General features: G+C 38.0%; 1 protein-coding gene across 3 annotated transcripts in view; it reads left to right on the top strand.

Moving 5' to 3' along the window:
- The first annotated feature begins 4,213 nt into the window (after positions 1-4,213).
- Positions 4,214-19,292, top strand: part of hook1 (hook microtubule tethering protein 1) — a 51,305-nt gene continuing 36,226 nt past the window's right edge. The window contains exons 1-2 of one of the 3 annotated variants that reach the window (XR_010005399.1): positions 4,214-4,442; positions 18,286-18,371. Coding sequence is in view for 2 of the 3 variants with exons in the window: in XM_062978258.1 (XP_062834328.1) it covers positions 4,392-4,442; positions 18,286-18,371 (137 nt within the window). In the remaining variant the exon portion in view is untranslated. The remainder of the gene's footprint in view (positions 4,443-18,285; positions 18,372-19,292) is intronic. The other 2 variants (XM_062978258.1, XM_003220144.4) reach the window with 2 other exon arrangements.

The raw sequence follows: 19,292 nt of genomic DNA, 5'->3' as shown, positions 1-19,292 counted from the left end.
CATAGCATTACTGTGTATTGAACTACTTTTTCTGTCAAATTTGTTGTAAAACATGATGTTTTGGTGCTTAATTTGTAAAATCATAACCTAATTTGATGTTATATAGGCTTTTCCTTAATCCTTCCTGTAAAGAAGTGTGTGATTTTATTTTGATTTATAGATGACATGTTTATTTGATTTTGTTTAAACAGTCAGGTTTGGTTAAGTTTAAAATGGTAAGTATTGGAGCTGATAATACCAGAAGGTAACCAGCTCAGCATGGTGAGACAGGTTACCATGACAACGGGGGCGGAGCCAACCACTGTTTGAAGGAAAAAAGGAGGGAACATTTTAAAACCCAGTCAGTCTGTGAGAGTCTGTAATGGTGAAATTACAGTGAGGACTGATTCTCAAGTGGAGGATCAGGGTGGCTCAAATGAGGGAATTTGAGTCAATTCTAAAATAAGGTGACTTATTTTAGGGAGTCTGTGATTTCCAGTCACAGGGAAAGGACTGGTTCCTAGTTTAAGGAGACCAGGGAAGTTTAAATCTCAGTCTGTGATTTCTAGTCACAGGGAACAGACTGGTTTCAGATAAGGAAACCAGGGAGGCAGACCTCTAGTAGGCCAGACTAAGCAAGTTAGGTGACTTGTTTAGGGTTATTTATAGAGGCTGTGGATTAGGGAAAGTTAATCCCAGTGGATCCAAGAGGATCAGGTTTTAGTTTAGTCTTGAGTAACGGAAGTATTTTGAAAGTTGTAACACCTCATATCTAATTGTAACCGTTAATCTAAGTGCCTTTAAGAAGTTATAGAAACCACTAAGCTCTGTACACGAAATAAACTTGTTTTGTTCTTCAAACCATCTAAGTCTCTGTCACACTCATATTCTAAGTTAAGCAACGTCACCTTCTGAAGTAAACAGAGAAATCTTAAAAATAATAAGGGCCATCTGCCTGACATCTCCTCCATTTGGTGGCAGCGAAGATAGTTAACTATATAATAATATAATTAAAACCATCATCAAGACATCTTTATAATTGGTGGTAACTGTGTGGTGGGATCAAAAAAAGATTCCATCCCTGTCAGACACATCTGTACACCTCCTTATTATCAAAGATATTCGCTTATCCAAGCTTCTGCTGGCCCGTTTAGTTTGGATAAGTGAGACTCTACTGTAAATGTTTTGATGATGCCAACATTCAACCTGATGGAGTGCAGATAAACCTGAAAGTTGGCTGACTTGTTTGTGTTTTATCATTTGGTCTTAGTATTAAACTACAGTATCTTCCATCACAAAGATAACATTACCATTATATTTGGTAATAAACAACCACCTTCCAGGTAAATACTTAAAAGTTTTCTCCTCTCCTTAAAAGTCTCAGGTTTAAAAGTCTCCCCTCAGTCTCAGGTTTGCTGTTCGTATCCTCCATGTCAACGGATTCTGCATCCACGGATTCAACCATCCATGGCTTGAAATTTTAAAAAATCCAAAAAGCAAACTTTGATTTGGCCATTTTATATAAGGGACGCCATTGTACTACACCATTGCATATACAGGGTCTTCAACACTTGTGGAGTTTGTTGTTCATAAGGGTCCTGGAATCAAAGCCCAGTGGATACTAGGGGCCAACTGTATAGTGATACGCACTTCGTACTTTAGTTTTCATATGTTTTAAAACCAGAAATAGTAAATGGCCAAGGGTTTGAGCACTGGCCTATGACTCTGAAGATTATTCAAATGCTCATTCAGCTGTGGAAACCAACGGGGCTACCTTGGGCAAGTTTTATTTATTTATTACACGCATTTATACCCCGCCCTTCTCCCCGAGGGGACTCAGAGTGGCTTACATTTTGCCACGAGGGCCAGCAACAAATATACTATAAAACAAAACAATTAAAACATGATAAAAAGTATACAAAAATTAAAACGCTGCAAGGCAGCGATGTTGCACCGCTGTCTCTCCGCTTCAAAAGAAGACAAAGGGAAAACTCCTTCTGAACAAATTTTGCCAAGAAATCCCTGTAATAGAGTCACCTTAGAGTTGCTATAAGTCAGAAGCAACTTGAAGGCACACAGAAACAACCATGTAAGGCATATTTCAGTGTGCAGTCTTAAGGCATATCTCAATGTGCAGTGCTTTGTGTCTGAATGCTAAGGGGTAAGCTACTAAGAAGATAATAAGAAGAAAGGAACTATTAAGGTGGAGGAGCTTCTTAAACAATATTGTAAGGCATGTTTCAGTGTACAATCTTTCTTTAAAAATTAATAAATTGTATTTGGGGTACAAAATATAAAAAGGAGAAACATCTATAGAGAAACAAATATATCTAATGCAAGAATGTTGTTTCCCCAAACTAATATATGGCAATATTCTATCCAATTATTCCTTTCCTACCCCCCCCCCCCAACTCGTGAACCTACCACCCACGACTTCCAACACTACTCATGGTGAGTCCCATCTATCTATACAAATAACAAAAGTGAAAATATGTATGTGTGTATGTGGCTGGGTGTCCACTAATTACATTGCAGGTTATAGTGAACGCCATGAACATGTCCAAGAGTCCTGACAATGTCCTCCACAAACACAATACTGTCCACCATCCAAGTGAAGGCTTTCATTCAGGGACAATTTCATCCTAGATTTTCTGTTTCCTTTACTACAGATATCCCAGAATTCCTTTCTCTCTCCATTGGTGTGGAATTTGCATGACCCTGCCCACTGCCTCTCCCTTAACCCTTCCCTACTCTTCTCTATGGCACACAGCAAACATAGGAATTGATCAGCAACTGAACATACTAGAGGTTTGGGGAGAATGCACCATGATTTATAGGAGTTGTAGGTACTGGAATGTATAGTTCAGTTGCAATCAGTGAGCACTCTGAACTCCACCGAAGATGGAATTGGACCAAACTTGGCACACAGAGCTCCCATGACCAGCAAAAAATACTGGAGGTCTTTGGGGGAAATTCACCTTGATTTGGGGGAGTTGTAATTCACCTACATCCAGGGAGCACTATGAACCCAAACGCCCAATGGATCTGGACCAAACTTGGCACACAGACCTGATATGCTGACATTTGATTCCTGGAGGGTTTTTTTTTTTTTTTGGGGGGGGGGGAACTGACCTTCCTTTCTGGGAGTTGTAGTTCACCCACAGAGAAACTGTGACCTCCACCAATGATGGACCTTGTCCAAACTTGGCAGACAGAACCCCCATGACTAACTCAACCTACTGGAGGGGTTTGAGGGGACTGGCTCACCATAGTGGGAGTTGTAGTTTACCCTACACTGAACCCCACCAATGATGCATCCAGATCAAACTTACCCAACATAACAAATTTTAAGACTGATGGAGGTTCTCAGGATTAACCTGGCATAATGGGAGTTGCAGTTCACCCACAACCTTGTGCATTGTGTACAATTAAAAAACTGACTTTTTCAAATAACCCGGGCAATGCTGAGTATCCCAAAAAAATCTACCCTTATACAGTAGAGTCTCACTTATCCAACGTATTTTTGTAGTCAATGTTTTCAATACATCGTGATATTTTGGTGCTAAATTCGTAAATACAGTAATTACTACATAGTATTACTGTGTATTGAACTGCTTTTTCTGTCAAATTTGTTGTATAACATGATGTTTTGGTGCGTAATTTGTAAAATCATAACCTAATTTGATGTTTAATAGGCTTTTCCTCAATCCCTCTTTATTATCCAACATTCTGCCGGCCATTTATGTTGGATAAGTGAGACTCTACTGTATCTACTTTAGTAAACTCCCCTTGTGCAATCTTAAAGCATATCTCAATGGTCAACCTTAAGACACATTTCAGTGGTACACCTTAATAAGGCATATTTAAGAGCGGACTGCTTTGTGTCTGACTGCGAAGAGGATAAAGATCACGAAGAAATGGGCGATTAGGGCGGAAGACCCTATTATACTGCGTTTGATACGTGACAATTACATTTGTGAATGTGCAATCGCAACTGGGTCAGAAAGAAATCGCCTTCAGGGCAATGTATTCCGCAGGCTTCCTCCAGGTGGCGCCCCAAGCCCCTTTGTCGTAGTGCCCGCCCCTACCCATTGATTTGCCCGACAAACCTCCCTCGCGGCCGCCTTCCTGATTGGACGGGGCGCTCTGTGACAGGGCCGAATAGGCGCCGCCGGCCTGGTTTCCCCAGCTCGTGATTGGCTCGTTCCGGCGTCCAACACCGAAAGGGAGCTGGGACGTAAAGCGAGAGGGAGAGAGCCGGGTGTCAATGTTAAGGTGACACATTAGAGGCGGCGGGGGCGGCGCCACGTAACCTGCGCATTGTCCTGGGCGTAAGTGCGGTTGGTGCATTGTGCGGAGAGCGCGGCGCGGGCGGCAGAGGCGCCGCCGAGGGGAGAAGCCCCGCCGCCGCCATGGAAGGCAAGCCAAGCGACCAGCTGCTGTGCGACAGCCTCATTCTCTGGGTAAGGAAAGGGGAGGGAAGCGGGTGCCGAGTCCCACCCCACGCCCTGGCCTTAACTTCGTAGCCCTTTTGGCAGAGAAGGCGGAAGACCTTGTCAGAACCACAACTCCCACCACCCCATTAACAGTGGTGTCAAATTGCATTCATTCCCCAGTGTAGATAGATTCACTCCTGGAAGCTTCAAGTAGCATGTGCTTTCTGCCTCATTGAAGATCAGTTGTTGGTAATTGTTGTTGTTGTTGTTGTTGTTACTCTAATGGATTTAATTGTGTTCCCTGTATATTCATCCAATGTTGTATTATACCTTTCTATCCCATACCAGGATTTTCAGCCTATAAATATGGTATCAAAGGTATAGTAAGGTGTACTGTACCTATACTATACCTTAGGCCCCTTCCACACAGCCCTATATATCCCAGAATATCAAGACAGAAAATCCCACAATATCTGTTTGAACTGGAATATATTTATTATTTATGTTATTTATTTACTATATTTATTTATTTATTTATAAAATAATAATAATAATAATAATAACAACTTTATTTGTAACCCACCCTATCTCCCCAAGGGGACTCAGGGCGGTTTCCAACAAAGGTGGCAAACATTCAGTTTTGAAAAACAACAGACAACAAATTAAATCAAAAACAATAAAGACAACATCAATATAAACTTATAGTGACAATCCAAAAATAACCAAAATTAAGAACTTAAATACAGTAGAGTCTCACTTATCCAAGCCTCGCTTATCCAAGGTTCTAGATTATCCAAGCCATTTTTCAATATATCATGGTATTTTGATGTTTTGGTGCTTTGGTGCTTAATTTGTGCTTAAGCTTAATTTGTTGTATAACATGATGTTTGGGTGCTTAATTTGTAAAATCATAACCTAATTTGATGTTTAATAGGTTTTTCCTTAATCCCTCCTTATTATCCAACATATTCGCTTATCCAAGCTTCTGCCGGCCTGTTTAGCTTAGATAAGTGAGACTCTACTGTATACATAATATAACACTTCAGACACACTTACCACTTGATAAGATCTAATGAAGAAAAGGCATTAAAATATAGGATAATATATCCCACTTTATCTCTCCATACAGAGACTCAGAGCGGCTCACAATCAAAAACATTACAACTTAAAATATACAAATAAATAATAAATAGTATATCATTATAAATTATTATATATTATCAGTAGCAATTATATTTAACATATTAGTATGACTATATTACAATATTACTATTATATATTATTATATTGTATTATTAGTATTATATTGTATTACAGTATAATAATATTATCGATATTATATGTATACAACATGTATTATATTATTAGCATAGCACAATATTAGTGTTATATATTATTATATTTTACCATACCACTTTTCTGCAATATTAGTAATATTACATGTAATATACAATTATTGTATATTACATTGTACTATATTATTATAGCACAATATATAATACACTACCAGTATATTATACTATTAATATTATATAATATACTTACTATATTATATAATATAAGACAATTGCTGGTTATTATTGTTGTTGCTCTACTGGATGTAGTTGGATTTCCTGTTTATTCACCCAATTTTGCACTATACCTTACTATTCCTTAGATACCATATTTATAGGTTGAAAATCCTGGAGATTTGGAGACCCAAAACAGCTTTCTGCATCTTAAAATATCTGTTGTTGATTGTTGTTTTTGCATCACTTGGTGTAGTTTTGTTCCTTTTGTTCTGTATCTTAAATAACACATTCACACTCTGCGTATCCTGAAGATCTGGAGACTCAAAACATCTCTTTAATATATCCCTTTGTGTTCTCTTTACCGTGACTTTGGATTTTAACACATGTACACATTGAGCATCCTTTATCACAAATCCCTGGGACCAAAAGTGTTCAATATTTCTACCATGAGAGAAGGCTGTATAAAATCCAATATCATGGGGCTCTAGAAGTTTCACACAGTGCATGCTTCTGATTTTGGTTGTTGTTGCTGTTTTGGCACCACCTGTGTTAAAATCACTCTTCACTCTCATGTAGAAATCTCCTCCATTGTATGGATGACCAAGGCTACATTTAACTAACCCTGTAATGCCATTTCAAACCGGTATTGAAAAAAGTGATTTTGCTGTGTAGATGATTACATAGGGAATCTGGGAACTAGTTTGAGGCTTACACTAACCACAGAGCACTGATGTACATTACGGGCTTTCTTTGCACACTTTTATGGGAATTTGTTGTTTTCCTGCCACAGTTTGGAGCTAGCTTCAAACTGCTTTAAATGGTCAGTGTAGTTGGGGCCCAGCTTACCTGGAATCTTCGACTCTTCCCTGTGTGTTCATCTGTAACTTTTTTCTGTTCTCCAGATAACACCTTTTCACAGATTGAGCATCCCTTACCCCAAGTGCTTGGGACCAGAAGTGCTGCATATTCCATATTGCCATGGAATAGGCTGTATAAAATCCATCACCATGGAGATATAGAGACTTCAATCATCATGTGCTTCAGCTTCTGTTGTTGGTTTTGCTGTTGCTTTTGCACTACATAATGTGGTTGTGTTAGCTTTGTGCTTTCAATGCCCAACAGTGTCCCAGTTCAAACATTTCATCCCATGTGTATAACACCACAGCCATCCATTTGATATTTTCAACTGTTCCTTCAATATTAATCATTGACTTTTATTTTGTATCTTAGATAGCACATTTGCACGTTGAGCATCCCTTATCCCAAATGCTTGAGCCCAAACGTGTGCTATCTTTTTGCCATACCATGAGAACAGGTGTTACAAAATCCAACATCTTGGAGATCTGGAGACTCAAAACAGCACATGCTTCTGACTCTTAAGAGTTGTGTTGCTATTGGTGATGGTTGTCTTTGACTTTTGTTCTGATCACTGACTTTTGTTTAGATCACTGCTTCTCAAATTGTGGGTCCCGACTCTAAATAGGATCCCCTGAAGTCAATGTTGGGGTCATGAAAATTTTACCAACAGGTTTCTGAACACCATCCATGTACACAAATCTGTTAGCAACAACATGCAGTGATTACAGTGGACACTGCCAAATATGCTTCAACTGTGATCCATGAAAATCAGCCTGTTTAGCAAGCCTTGCAAATGCTGGTTTATTTTCAGTAAATGTTTGATTTTTCTACCTATTTTATATGCCTATATATTTGGGGTCATGTAAAGATTTCTTGGGTGGGAAGGGGTTGTGAACAGAAAAACACAAAGAATACATGTTAAGCCTTAGCAAATACATTTTACAGGTTAGGCATCCATTTTCCAAAATGCTTTAGACCAGAAGCATTAAATCTTTCCGCCATACTATGGGAGCAGGCTGTATGAAATCCAACATCATAGAGATCTGGAGGCTTAAAACAGCACATGTTTCTGCCTTTTAAGAGATTTCCTTTTGGGTTGTTTTTGTTGTTTTTTACACCACTTAGTGAAGTTGTGATGCTGAATGCTTTCTTTGTACAGCAGTGTCCCAATTCAATCAACACATCCAGTGTATACAGTGCTACAGAAACTTACTTGAAATTTTCAACTGGTTACTATATACAGTAGAGTCTCACTTATCCAACATAAACGGGCCGACAGAACGTTGGATAAGCGAATATGTTGGATAATAAGGAGAGATTAAGAAGAAGCCTATTAAACATCAAATTAGGTTATGATTTTATAAATTAAGCACCAAAACGTCATGTTATACAACAAATTTGGCAGAAAAAGTAGTTCAATATACAGTAATGCTACGTAGTAATTACTGTATTTACGAATTTAGTACCAAAATATCACGATGTATTGAAAACATTGACTACAAAAATGCGTTGGATAATCCAGAACGTTGGATAAGCGAATGTTGGATAAGCGAGACTCTACTGTATATTCACTTGTGACTTTTGTTCTGTACCTTAGATAACTCTTTCATCACATTCATCGGTTTGCTTGTATAACTTCTGTAGTAATCTGTACTGTAAATTCATTTCCCTCTTTTCAAGGAATTGCAATTTCTCATGTCCCTTCACTCCTCATGAAGCATCCCTTATTTGAAGTGCTTTGCACCTGAAGTGTTTCATATTCTGTATTATTTTAATTTTATTTTGTAATACTGGCATATACATAGTGAGGTATCTTGAAGATGGGAACCAAGTCTAAACATGAAATTCATTGATACTTCATAAACACTTTATACAATTAGCCCGAAGGTGATTTTATATAGAATATTTGTAATAATTTTGTTCATGGAACAAAAGTTTTTGTACATTGAACTATCAGAAAACAAAGGTTTTGGAGTGTTTCAGATTTTGGGATTCTGGATAATGGATCCTTTACTAGTTTATTCTTTTGATATACTCAAGGCCTCACTCATATCACTTCTCTTGTTGCTTATACAGACAGCCCCCACGTTACAAGCAAGATAGGTTCTGTAGGGTTTGTTCTTAAGTTGGATTTGTATCAGAACAGGTACAATTTTTAAGTGTAACTCCAGCCATGCTTTGGATAGCATAGGGAAGGGTTGACACCCGTGTAATGTTTGTTTTGCTGTCTGTGCCCCTGTTCAGAAGATTTCACATCAAGATTTCACATTACCTTCTGTCCCTATGATAATTGGATTTTGAAAAATGTGGCTTGTTGTGGAAACACGGATTGGCGATAAAAGCTTCACTGGAGACACCTATTCTCCATGATAACTCTTTCAGGAGTGAATTTCCCTTTTGAGCAGTAGATTTCTCTCACTTCCTGTTGTCTCACCCCTGTTCTTAACTGTGAGTTATTTGTAAATCAGATGTTTGTAATGTGGGGATCGTGTGTACTGTAAATTCATGTCTGTCTTTCTAGGGAACAGCAATTTTTCATGCCCCTTTCCTCATATCATTATGTGCCTGTCAGTATATTCTACTTGGTTGTAGACCATATCAGTGTGGTTGTAGACCTGTCAGTGATTTTCGATACGTTGTTGTTGTTGTTGTTGTGTGTGCCTTCAAGTTGTTTGCAACTTAGGGCAACCCTATCACAGGATTTTCCTGGTAAAATTTCCCTTTGCTTTCCAGTGAGGCTGGAATAGTGTGACTTACTCAATGAGTTTCTATGTTTGTGTGGAAATTTGAACTCTGGACACCCAGAGTCAGAGCTCCTGCTGAAACCACTATACCACACTGTTCCCATGCTCAGATGTATTCCTATTGTTTCTTTGTACTGATAGAATATTTTACTATAATTATGCATGTTGCTAAGGAGTTTTTTTCCAATTGACAATAAGGAAGTTGTGTTTAGCTGGCAGGCCTGTTTATCTTTTTTTTTTTTTCTCCAAAGCCAAAGGTCATTCAAAACAAGCTGCATGCCAGTGAATCCAGTAGATGATAGCTGGATAATTGAAGAAGGATAGTTGTAATGTGACCACATTAGATTAAATTTAACTGCTGGAATCTATAATAGTAATTTATGGTAAATCGTCTGTGTGACAAGGGACAGCAAGCTGTTAAACAGATTTATATCCAGTGTTTGGATATAAAAGATTTATATCAATCTTTCCGAATGTCAGCCCAGGTAGATGCAATAGTCAGGAGTGCTTATTTGGATTGATCCCCCAACTGTGCCCCTTCCTAGATATGGTAGTGCACACACTGGTAACCTCAAGGTTGGACTTCTGCAATTTACTTTACATTGGACTACCCTTGTACCAAGTTCGGAAACTCCAGCTGGTTCAAAATATGACAGCCAGATTGGTTGCAGGAACATCTAAGAGTGAGCATATTACACCTATCCTAAAGTCACTCCTCCGGCTGCCAGTTAGTTTCTAGGCAAAGTACAAGGTGATGTTTTTGACCTTTAAGTCATACATGGTTTGGGTCCAGATTACCTAAAGATCACCTTCTCCCATACAATCCGCCCCACACACTTCAGTCTTCTAGGGAGCATCTGCTCCAACCAGCCAGAACCTGACTGGCAACCACCACCCAGAGGACTTTTTCATTGGCCACCCCAAGACTGTGGAACAACTTGTTGGTAGAGCTCCGACAGCTAAATCAGCTGTCAGAACTTAAGACACAAGTGAAGACCTGTCTCTTCTGGCAGGCCTACCCAGACAGTCTTTAAAAATAAGCATGAATTTCAATGCATGTCCTTTGTTTAATCTCTAATTTGTTTGTTTTAATATGTATTTCATAGAGATATGCTATGTTATGTAACTTTTATAGAGGTACGTTTTAGTGTGTGTATTTATAGTGTTTTTTTGCTGTGTTTATGTATTTTAATTGTTTTGTAAGCCACCAAGCCATAAGGAGAGGTAGGTAAGAAATAAAATAATAATAATAATAATAATAATAATAATAATAATAATATTTTGAGCTGTCAGGACGAGCAAGTAGCTTATTAATCCACACTAGGTAGGAAAAGACAAATACACATTTAATTTAATATTTTAATCTATCATAGATGACTTTTGGTTTTACCACAGGAAGCTGTGTAAAAGTGGAAATTTTAGAATTATTTTTATTAGAAGATAATACAAGGGATTTGATAGAAGGAAGTAATTCAGATTTCCTATTTTCAAGATGGTGTGCTTTTGAAATATAGACGGGACATACAGTGGCATATAATGTAACAAACACAACATATTTCTCAGGGCTAGGGCAGACCTTATTGAATAATTTTTAAATACCCACCAAGGTACTGTCAGCAATAATCCCCTGTGCCCTTAAATCAGTAACAATTGGCCTACATTGCAGCTTGGATGTTTAGGGACTTTACTGAATTAAGTTTGTAAACTTACACTGAAGCAGGACCTGTAGTAATGCCATATACAACCCGTTGCCGGTCTGCCACCTCCTCATGATAAACCTGTCCCCTGCTATTGACTGGACTACCTGTTTATAACCAAAGATTGTGGCATGTTCCTGTCAGCTGTTGTGATGAATGCTATTGGTAGGTGGGATCTTCCTCCTCTCCCCCTTGTAATAATTCAATTATTATAAATTTCATTTTATATATATATATATATATATATATATATATATATATATATATATATAAAACATTTGCTAGAATTTCAGAGTTGATTTTGAATATGTGTGTGTGTGCGTGCGTGTGCGCGCGTGCACACACACACACACACGGTGTTTGAAAAAGAACTCCCTAGTTTTAATGTGTTTTAACTTAAAACTAGGGAGTTCTTTTTCAAACACTCTGTATATATAATGGAGCAGTGGAACAGAGTTACACAGCTGAGTGGAATTGTAGCCACGGAACCACAGATTGGCAAATTGACGCAGTTGAGTGAATGCGGAGACGTGCAATAGCAAGGGTGATCATTCTGATGTTTTCTATATTTTTGTTTTGTCAGTTGCATATCCTTTTGGCCTACAGCCTAACGGCTGGCTGTCAGTTTGGATGAAATACACTTACATAGCCTCTAGTCATTCTATCCCCTTTTTACTCTCTCTTCCCTATTGCAAACCCTGGGTGCTGCTCAGGTATGCAAAAGCATCCTTCTTTCTATATGACCCCATTTCACTGCGACACTTATCCGTTGGCATAATGTCATTCGCTTTGCTGTCAGAAGGATTCAGTGTGTCTTACTCTTGGTAAGATAGTCACTTTAAAAAAATCCCCTGGTGTCTTAGTTTGCTTAACATACCAATATTTATAGCCAGATGTTGCCTCAGTAACTGTAACCCTTATTAATTAAGTGTTTTAAATTTGGGTACATGGTATTCTTAAGATTTAAATGTAGAGTAAAGCTTTGTATTTAAAAAGTAGTTGAATGTCTGTATTTAATTGTTAACATCATGGTAAACATGATTTATCTTCTCAGTGCTTGCCATTCTGAAATCTATATTTTTGATTAGTGGCAGCTTTTCTCATTTTAGTTTGCTGCTGTAGAGAAGCAACTCAGACATATGACTGGCCATCAATTTTCCCCAATTGTTGGTGCCAGTTGTTGTTGGTGCCAGTTGTTGTTATTGTTATGTTTGTTTATATCCTGCTTTTTCTCTCCATATGGAGACTCAAAGCGACTCACAATTGAAAACAGTACACAGATTTGATCATCTGTGTCTCCCCACAGTTGATCAAATCAAGCCTATTTCTTCTTCTTGATAGGAACACAGTTTAACAGATTAAAGGGTGAGATGCACAATCCCACTTGTGACAATCCAGGTTAAACTGAGAAGACTTAGAATGTGTATTTCAAAATCTGAACCATGCACAACTGCCTATGAACAAAAAAACTATGAAAATTTAGAGATGCTAGAAAACCTGGAATTACAGAAACAATGGCTGTGTGAGCCAGAATACCTGACAGACTTTAAATGCAGGAGGCTATGTGTAGTGTTGCCAAAATCAATTGTACAAAAGAATAAGAAGCTTCAATTTTGCATATGTTTATTTGGAAGCAAGAAGTCTATAGGATATCTGAATAAATATGTTTTAGTATAATTGACAGACACATGGGTATATTGAAATAGTAGTTTTGGTACTCTGCAGTGGATTTACAAAAATATATGCCTGTTACTCTTGTGCAATATAGGGGGACATTTCAAACTAAACCTGTTCTTGAATACTGCCTAGTTGCAATTTATTTATTTACAAAGTAGCATTTTTATATATTTCCTTTTGTTATATGTATCCCTTGCATAATTATCCTCAGAAATACAATGCTTACACTTCTATAAAATCTTCATTGCAATTTATTCTTCTTGCCATTATCAGTACTATAGGTCCATGGACTCAGAGTGCTGGTCCCTAAGCCATTGACTTTTAGTCGCTGCTCAGCTTCCAGGAAAGGAAGAAATACGTTGTAGCAAATGAATTCTAATATGGTACCAGCATCAAATACATTATGTTGCACCGTTTAATGATTCATTTTCCAAGTTATGTGGCAATTTTCTCCCTGTGTAAAAATACCACCTACTCATAGACATGTTGTTTATTTGTTCAGTCACATCCAACTCTTCATGACCTCATGGACCAGCCCACACCAGAGCTTCCTGTTCACCTTTGCCACCCCCAGCACCTTCAAGGTCAAGTCAGTCACTCCAAGAATAACATCCATCCATCTTGCCCTTTGTTGCCCCCTCTTCCTTCCATTTTCCCAAGCATCATTATCTTCTTTAAGGTAGCCTGTCTTCTCATTATGTGGCCAGAGTACTTCATCTTTGCCTTTAATCTCATTTCCTCCAGTGAGCAGTTGGGCTTTATTTCCTGGAGTCTGGACTAGTTTGATCTTCTCGCAGTCCAAGGCACTCTCGGAATTTTCTTCCAACACCACAGTTCAAAAGCATCTATCATCCTTTCTTATGATCCAGTTCTCACATCCATAGGTTTCTACAGGGAATACCACTGCTTTAACTATGCAGACCTTCGTTGCCAGTGCAATGTCTCTACTCTTCACTATTTTGTCGAGATTGGTCATTGCTCTCCTCCCAAGAAGTAAACTTCTTCTGATTTCCTGGCTGCAGTCTGCATGTACAGTAATCTTTGAGCCTAGAAATACAAAGTCTGTCACTGCCTCCACGTTTCTCCCTCTATTTGCCGGTTATCAATCAGTCTGGTTGCCATAATCATGGTTTTTTAATGTTTAACTGCAACCTAGCTACTGCACTTTCTTCTTTCACTTTGGTTATAAGGCTCCTCACCTCCTCCTCGCTTTCAGCCATCAAAGTGGTATCATCTGCATATCTAAGATTGTTAATGTTTATTCCAGAAATTTTAACTCCAGCCTTAGATTTATCAAGTCCCGCACGTTGCATGATGTGTTCTGCATACAAGTTGAATAGGAAGAGTGAGAGTATACAACCCTGCTGTACTATTTTCCCAACCTTGAACCAGTCTGTTGTTCCATGGACTGCTCTTATCGGAGCCCCTGGTAATGCAGTGGGTTACATCCTTGTGACGGCAGGACTAATGCCTTGAAGGTTGGGTTGCTGACCTGAAGGCTGCTGCTTCGAATCCAACCTGGGGAGAACACGGATGAGCTCCCTCTGTCATCTCCAGCTTTCCATGCGAGGACATGAGAGAAGCCTCCCACAAGGATGGTAAAAACATCCAGGCATCCCCTGGACAATGTCCTTGCAGACACACAATTCTCTCACACCAGAAGCAACTTGCAGTTTCTCCTGACATTAAAAAAAAAAACTACTTGACTGTTTTACAGATTCCTCAGGAGATGGACATGGTGACTTTGTATTCCCATACCATGGGCTAACTGGGAGTATCACATGAATGGATTCCTACTGGTGCAACAAAACACTTCTCTTTTCCCACAGCCTTGCACTTAAAAAACTTGCTGGAGATTTTGTGTGCAAGAGACCTTGTATAGAATCCTTTAGTTGTCAGAGAACATGCATATGCTTATATGTAAAATGTTCTTTATTCTTGTACATTAATGTAATTGTCAACATAATAGATGTGAGAATTACTTTTGAGAATTCCTGATGAGTATTATCTGGACATAGATAGTAAAAACAACAACAGCAGGAAATATTTTATAAACCATTTTGATTTGAGAAAAGTACTAATAATTATTTCTTACCCGCCTCTCCTCGTGGCTTGAGGTGGGTTACAGAATAATTAAAACACATAAGGATTGGAAAAACACCACAAATACTCATATTAAAATGTATTTCTATAAAATATTCATATTAAAATGTATTTCTATAAAATACAGGCAACAGAGATAAAATAAAGGACACATGTTTAAAATTCATGTTTAAAAACTGCCTGTCTGGATAGACCTGCCAGAAGATATATGTCTTTAGATGGTTTTTAAATTCTGACAGCTCATTTAGCTGTCAAAGTTGTTCTGGAAGGTTGTTTCACAGCCTTGGAGTGCTGGTGAAAAGGTCCTCTGGGTGTAACGGTCAGCAGTCGGGTTCTGACTGGTTGGAGTAACCGCGCCCTAAGGACCTAAGTGTTCAATGTAGATTGTATGGGAGAAGACAATCCTTTAGGGAAGCTGGACCCAAACCATGTATGGTTTTACAGGTCAAAACCAACACTTTGTGCTTTGCCCGGAAACTAATTGACAGCTGGTGGAGTGTCTTTAGGATAGGTATAATGTGCTCACTCCTAGATGTTCCTGTAACCAGTCTGCCTGTGGTATTTTGAACCAATTGGAGATTCTGAATTTGGTAAAAGGTAGCCCAATGTAAAGCGCATTGCAGAAATCCAACCTTGAGGTTACCAGTGCATGCACTACCAGAAGCAAAAATTTGGATGACTCCAACAACACCTCCAAAATCAGTTCTGTGAGCTCAACCAGGGAGTCTGTTAGGCAGTGTTTTGATCGTAGAATGTTTAATACTTTAGGTCTGAAAGGAAGGTTTCTTACCTTTAGGTAATATCTTGTTTTCTCATTTCTGAGATTTAACACACAGTAAAGCAGTTACTTCTACAAAATAAAATGGTATCATTTTTTATCAATGTCCTGACAATGTTTCTTAAAACATTTACCATAAAACTAAGAATTACTATATGTCTGCCTGTTAGGGACAAAAACAATTTCTTCAAGTTTTAGTAGCGAAACATAATAGATTATTTCAGGGCCCTGCTGGCAAAACAGCAGGGCAGGCTTTCATTCTTGATTAATTGTGGTTATAGTTGGAAAGTGGTTTACCAAGTTAAATTTTGTTTTAGTTTTCTCAACACATTTATGAAGTGTATCTTGACATATTAGAACTTCTGTGTTGATAGTTCAGATGAGATGAGCTGTGCTGTTCTTGGCAAATGACCCTGCTTGCCTGCTAATCCCAATTAGCTAGATCTATTCAAGAAGACACTAACCTATATTAAGAGCTGTTGTTCACTGCCCCAAACCTGCCCCAAACTTAGTCATGAGGTTGATTTATTTATGAATATAATCTATATATATAAAAGAGTGATGGCATCACGGCAGCGGACAAAACAACAAAAGTAAACACCCCACAACCTCGAAAATTGACATCACAACCCCTCATCCATGCCTCTAGGTTGATACAACAAAAAGAAAAGAAAATTAAAGTCCTAATTAGAGGGAGAGGAATAATTGTTTTTATCCAATTGTTGCCAGTTAGAAGGCTAAGCTCGGCTCACTTGGTCTCCTAGCAACCCTCTCAGCCCAGGGAACCCTTTACCTTAACTACCACCAATTCCTCAATACTTTATTTCCCATACCACCATACTTCACCACAGCAACGCGTGGCTGGGCACAGCTAGTGGTATATAAAATCATTACAGTAATAAGATAAAAGAATTTAGAGTCCTTACAAAATTTAAAACAATCCTTAAAGCCAGGGGAAAATAATGTTTTGATAATATAATATAAAAGAGGTGGGCACAGGGATGTAAAATGTTCATACATGTCGAAGCTATGGGAAAATGATGAGGAATATTCTTGGTTTTTGTTGATGGCAGGAAGTTTGGGAAAAATGAAATATATATTCAATATTCATTTACCTATGTTGTGGTGAACAAATTACTTTATTAATAATTTATCATATAAAATTTTACTATTTGGGATGCTTACAAAATGTAATATAAATATTTAAAAGCCTAGTTTTGTACAAGCAAAATGGTGAGTACACCTTATAATAAGGAAATCATTCCAAACAGTTATACACTTTGCTACCTAGACATATGTACTTTAGTTTAGGTTATCAGACAAATAAGGAAAATGGAAAACAGAAACCATACGTTTTGTAGTAAAATTGAGTGTAACATTGGAACTGAAACAATCTCATACAGTCACACTCTTTTAAGATTTGGGCAGGCAACATATCATGGCATATAATTCAGTTCAGTATTGGACTCTTCATTATCATGATTAGCACAAACAGAACAAATAGAATTCAGGAGAAATGGGAGTGTAGGTTTAGAAAGCTTAATTCACACTTGGCTTAAAATAAAACACATAGCTGTGACATGTTGAGACACCCTTGCTTCAATTATTCAGTTTAAATATGTTCAGGGCCATCTTCTGCATGGTTGTCTTTGGCAATTCACAGATGACTGAGTTATCAGACTGGCTTACTTACTTTTAAACAACATGACAGCTCTTTTTATACAAAATACTGTAATCTCTTTTCCTATTAACTATTTTCTGCTCTTCTGATTATGATGGGCATTTATGTAGGGATTATTCAAAGTGTTCCTTTAGTTAAGTAATTTTTACAGAGCCCTTCTACGTAGACCAAGACCAGCAAGATTGACCTTTTGTGCAAACTGGGAAGTGTTTGAAGCTAAGAACCTGTGCCTTGATCTTTAAGGGCATAGAAGAAAATAAAAAAAGGAATTATTGCGCTCATATACTCTTAGTCAATATTCCACTTGCAAAGGTAACTTGCAAAACAGCATTTTAGTTACACAAATAAGGCTAGATTTTCCCATTCTTAAGAGATTCTTAGAGTTTTTCTGCTAGTATGACATATGTTTAAAATTGATTATAATTGTGCTTTTTAATTTGTTTAAAAATACCCCTGATTTTTTTTAAATCATTCAGTTGAATTAAGCTGATTTAATATGTGTTTAGAACATCAAATGTTTACTGTTCAGCTTGACAATTGTATGTACTTGAAAACTTTAGCTTATGTAGAATATAGCACCTGAGTACTGGTAGTGGTCCAGGGATGAACAGGTCATATGACAGTGAATACTGTGCTAACTCCACTTGTTGCTGGTTTGTTTCTGAGCAACATTTAAAGTGTTGTTTTTAGCCTTTAAAGCCATAAATAATTTGGAGCCAAATTACTCAATCGGATACTTTCACCTATTTTTGCACTTTAAAAAAATCTGACCAAATTGAGAAAGAAACAGTTATATTTACTGTATTCATGTTTTCTTCTAGTTGCAGACATTTAACACTGCTGAATCCTGCAGGGAAGTTCAGGACTTAACTAATGGTGTTGCCATGGCACAAGTACTTCATGAAATGTAAGTTATATTATAAAAGACAAGTTGAATTACAGTTTTATATGTTTTTTGAGTTCTGTTTTTTCTTTCCTCATTAACATGCATAAATAATATGTTGTTGGCGTATACATTTAAAAATCAGCTAAAAAAACCTTGGTCGACTTAGCTATGGGTCAAACAAAGTACTCTACCTTTAACTCTTATTTTAAAAAAGGGATCACCTGTGCTGGCTAACCCTAGATATCAGATGTCCTAATAGTTACATAACAGCCAAACCAACATACAAGAACACAAATGGGAATAATATTCATCAAAGTTACTATTCCAAGTCCAAGGATAATCCAGAGAAAGAGTTGTCCAAAGTTCAAATGCACAAGTCAGGTCTGGAGCAAACAGGTCAATGATACTCCAAAGCATTGGTTAAGGTCCAAAAATTTCACTGAAATACAACCAGTGAGTACAGCTCAAATGCATGTTGCTCCCACAACTGGCCCCTAGCTTTTACTGCTGCTTTATAGTAAGCCAACAAGCTATGGGCTGGATCCTGACTGCACTTCACCAGTTTCTTTCTGCTTGTCGCAGCTAAATGAACACTTATACACCTTTCCTTTAAGGCAAACCTTAAAACCTGAATTGGACCTCCAGTTTTTGGGAGGGCCTTGAACTGGGCAGGTACTGTGTGGATAGTCACACCTTGTCTCCGACCTGGAGGGTTTTACCTGGCTGTCGATCTGCATTAGCCTTGTAGACCTGCTTGGCCTGGTCCAAGTGTTTCTTTAAGACAACATGTTGTGCTTGTAATTCGAGTACAAAAGCATCTGCTGCAGGAACAGAACTGACAGCAAGTACAGAAGGGAAGAATCCTGGGTTGTAACCGTAATTTATAATGAACGGAGTCTGTCGTGTGTAGGCATGCATAGAGTTGCACAGGAGCAGCTGTTG

The sequence above is a fragment of the Anolis carolinensis genome, chromosome 4 (assembly GCF_035594765.1).
Source record: "Anolis carolinensis isolate JA03-04 chromosome 4, rAnoCar3.1.pri, whole genome shotgun sequence".
NCBI classification, from domain to species: domain Eukaryota; kingdom Metazoa; phylum Chordata; class Lepidosauria; order Squamata; family Dactyloidae; genus Anolis; species Anolis carolinensis.
This window is presented reverse-complemented; position numbering and strand designations above follow the sequence as displayed.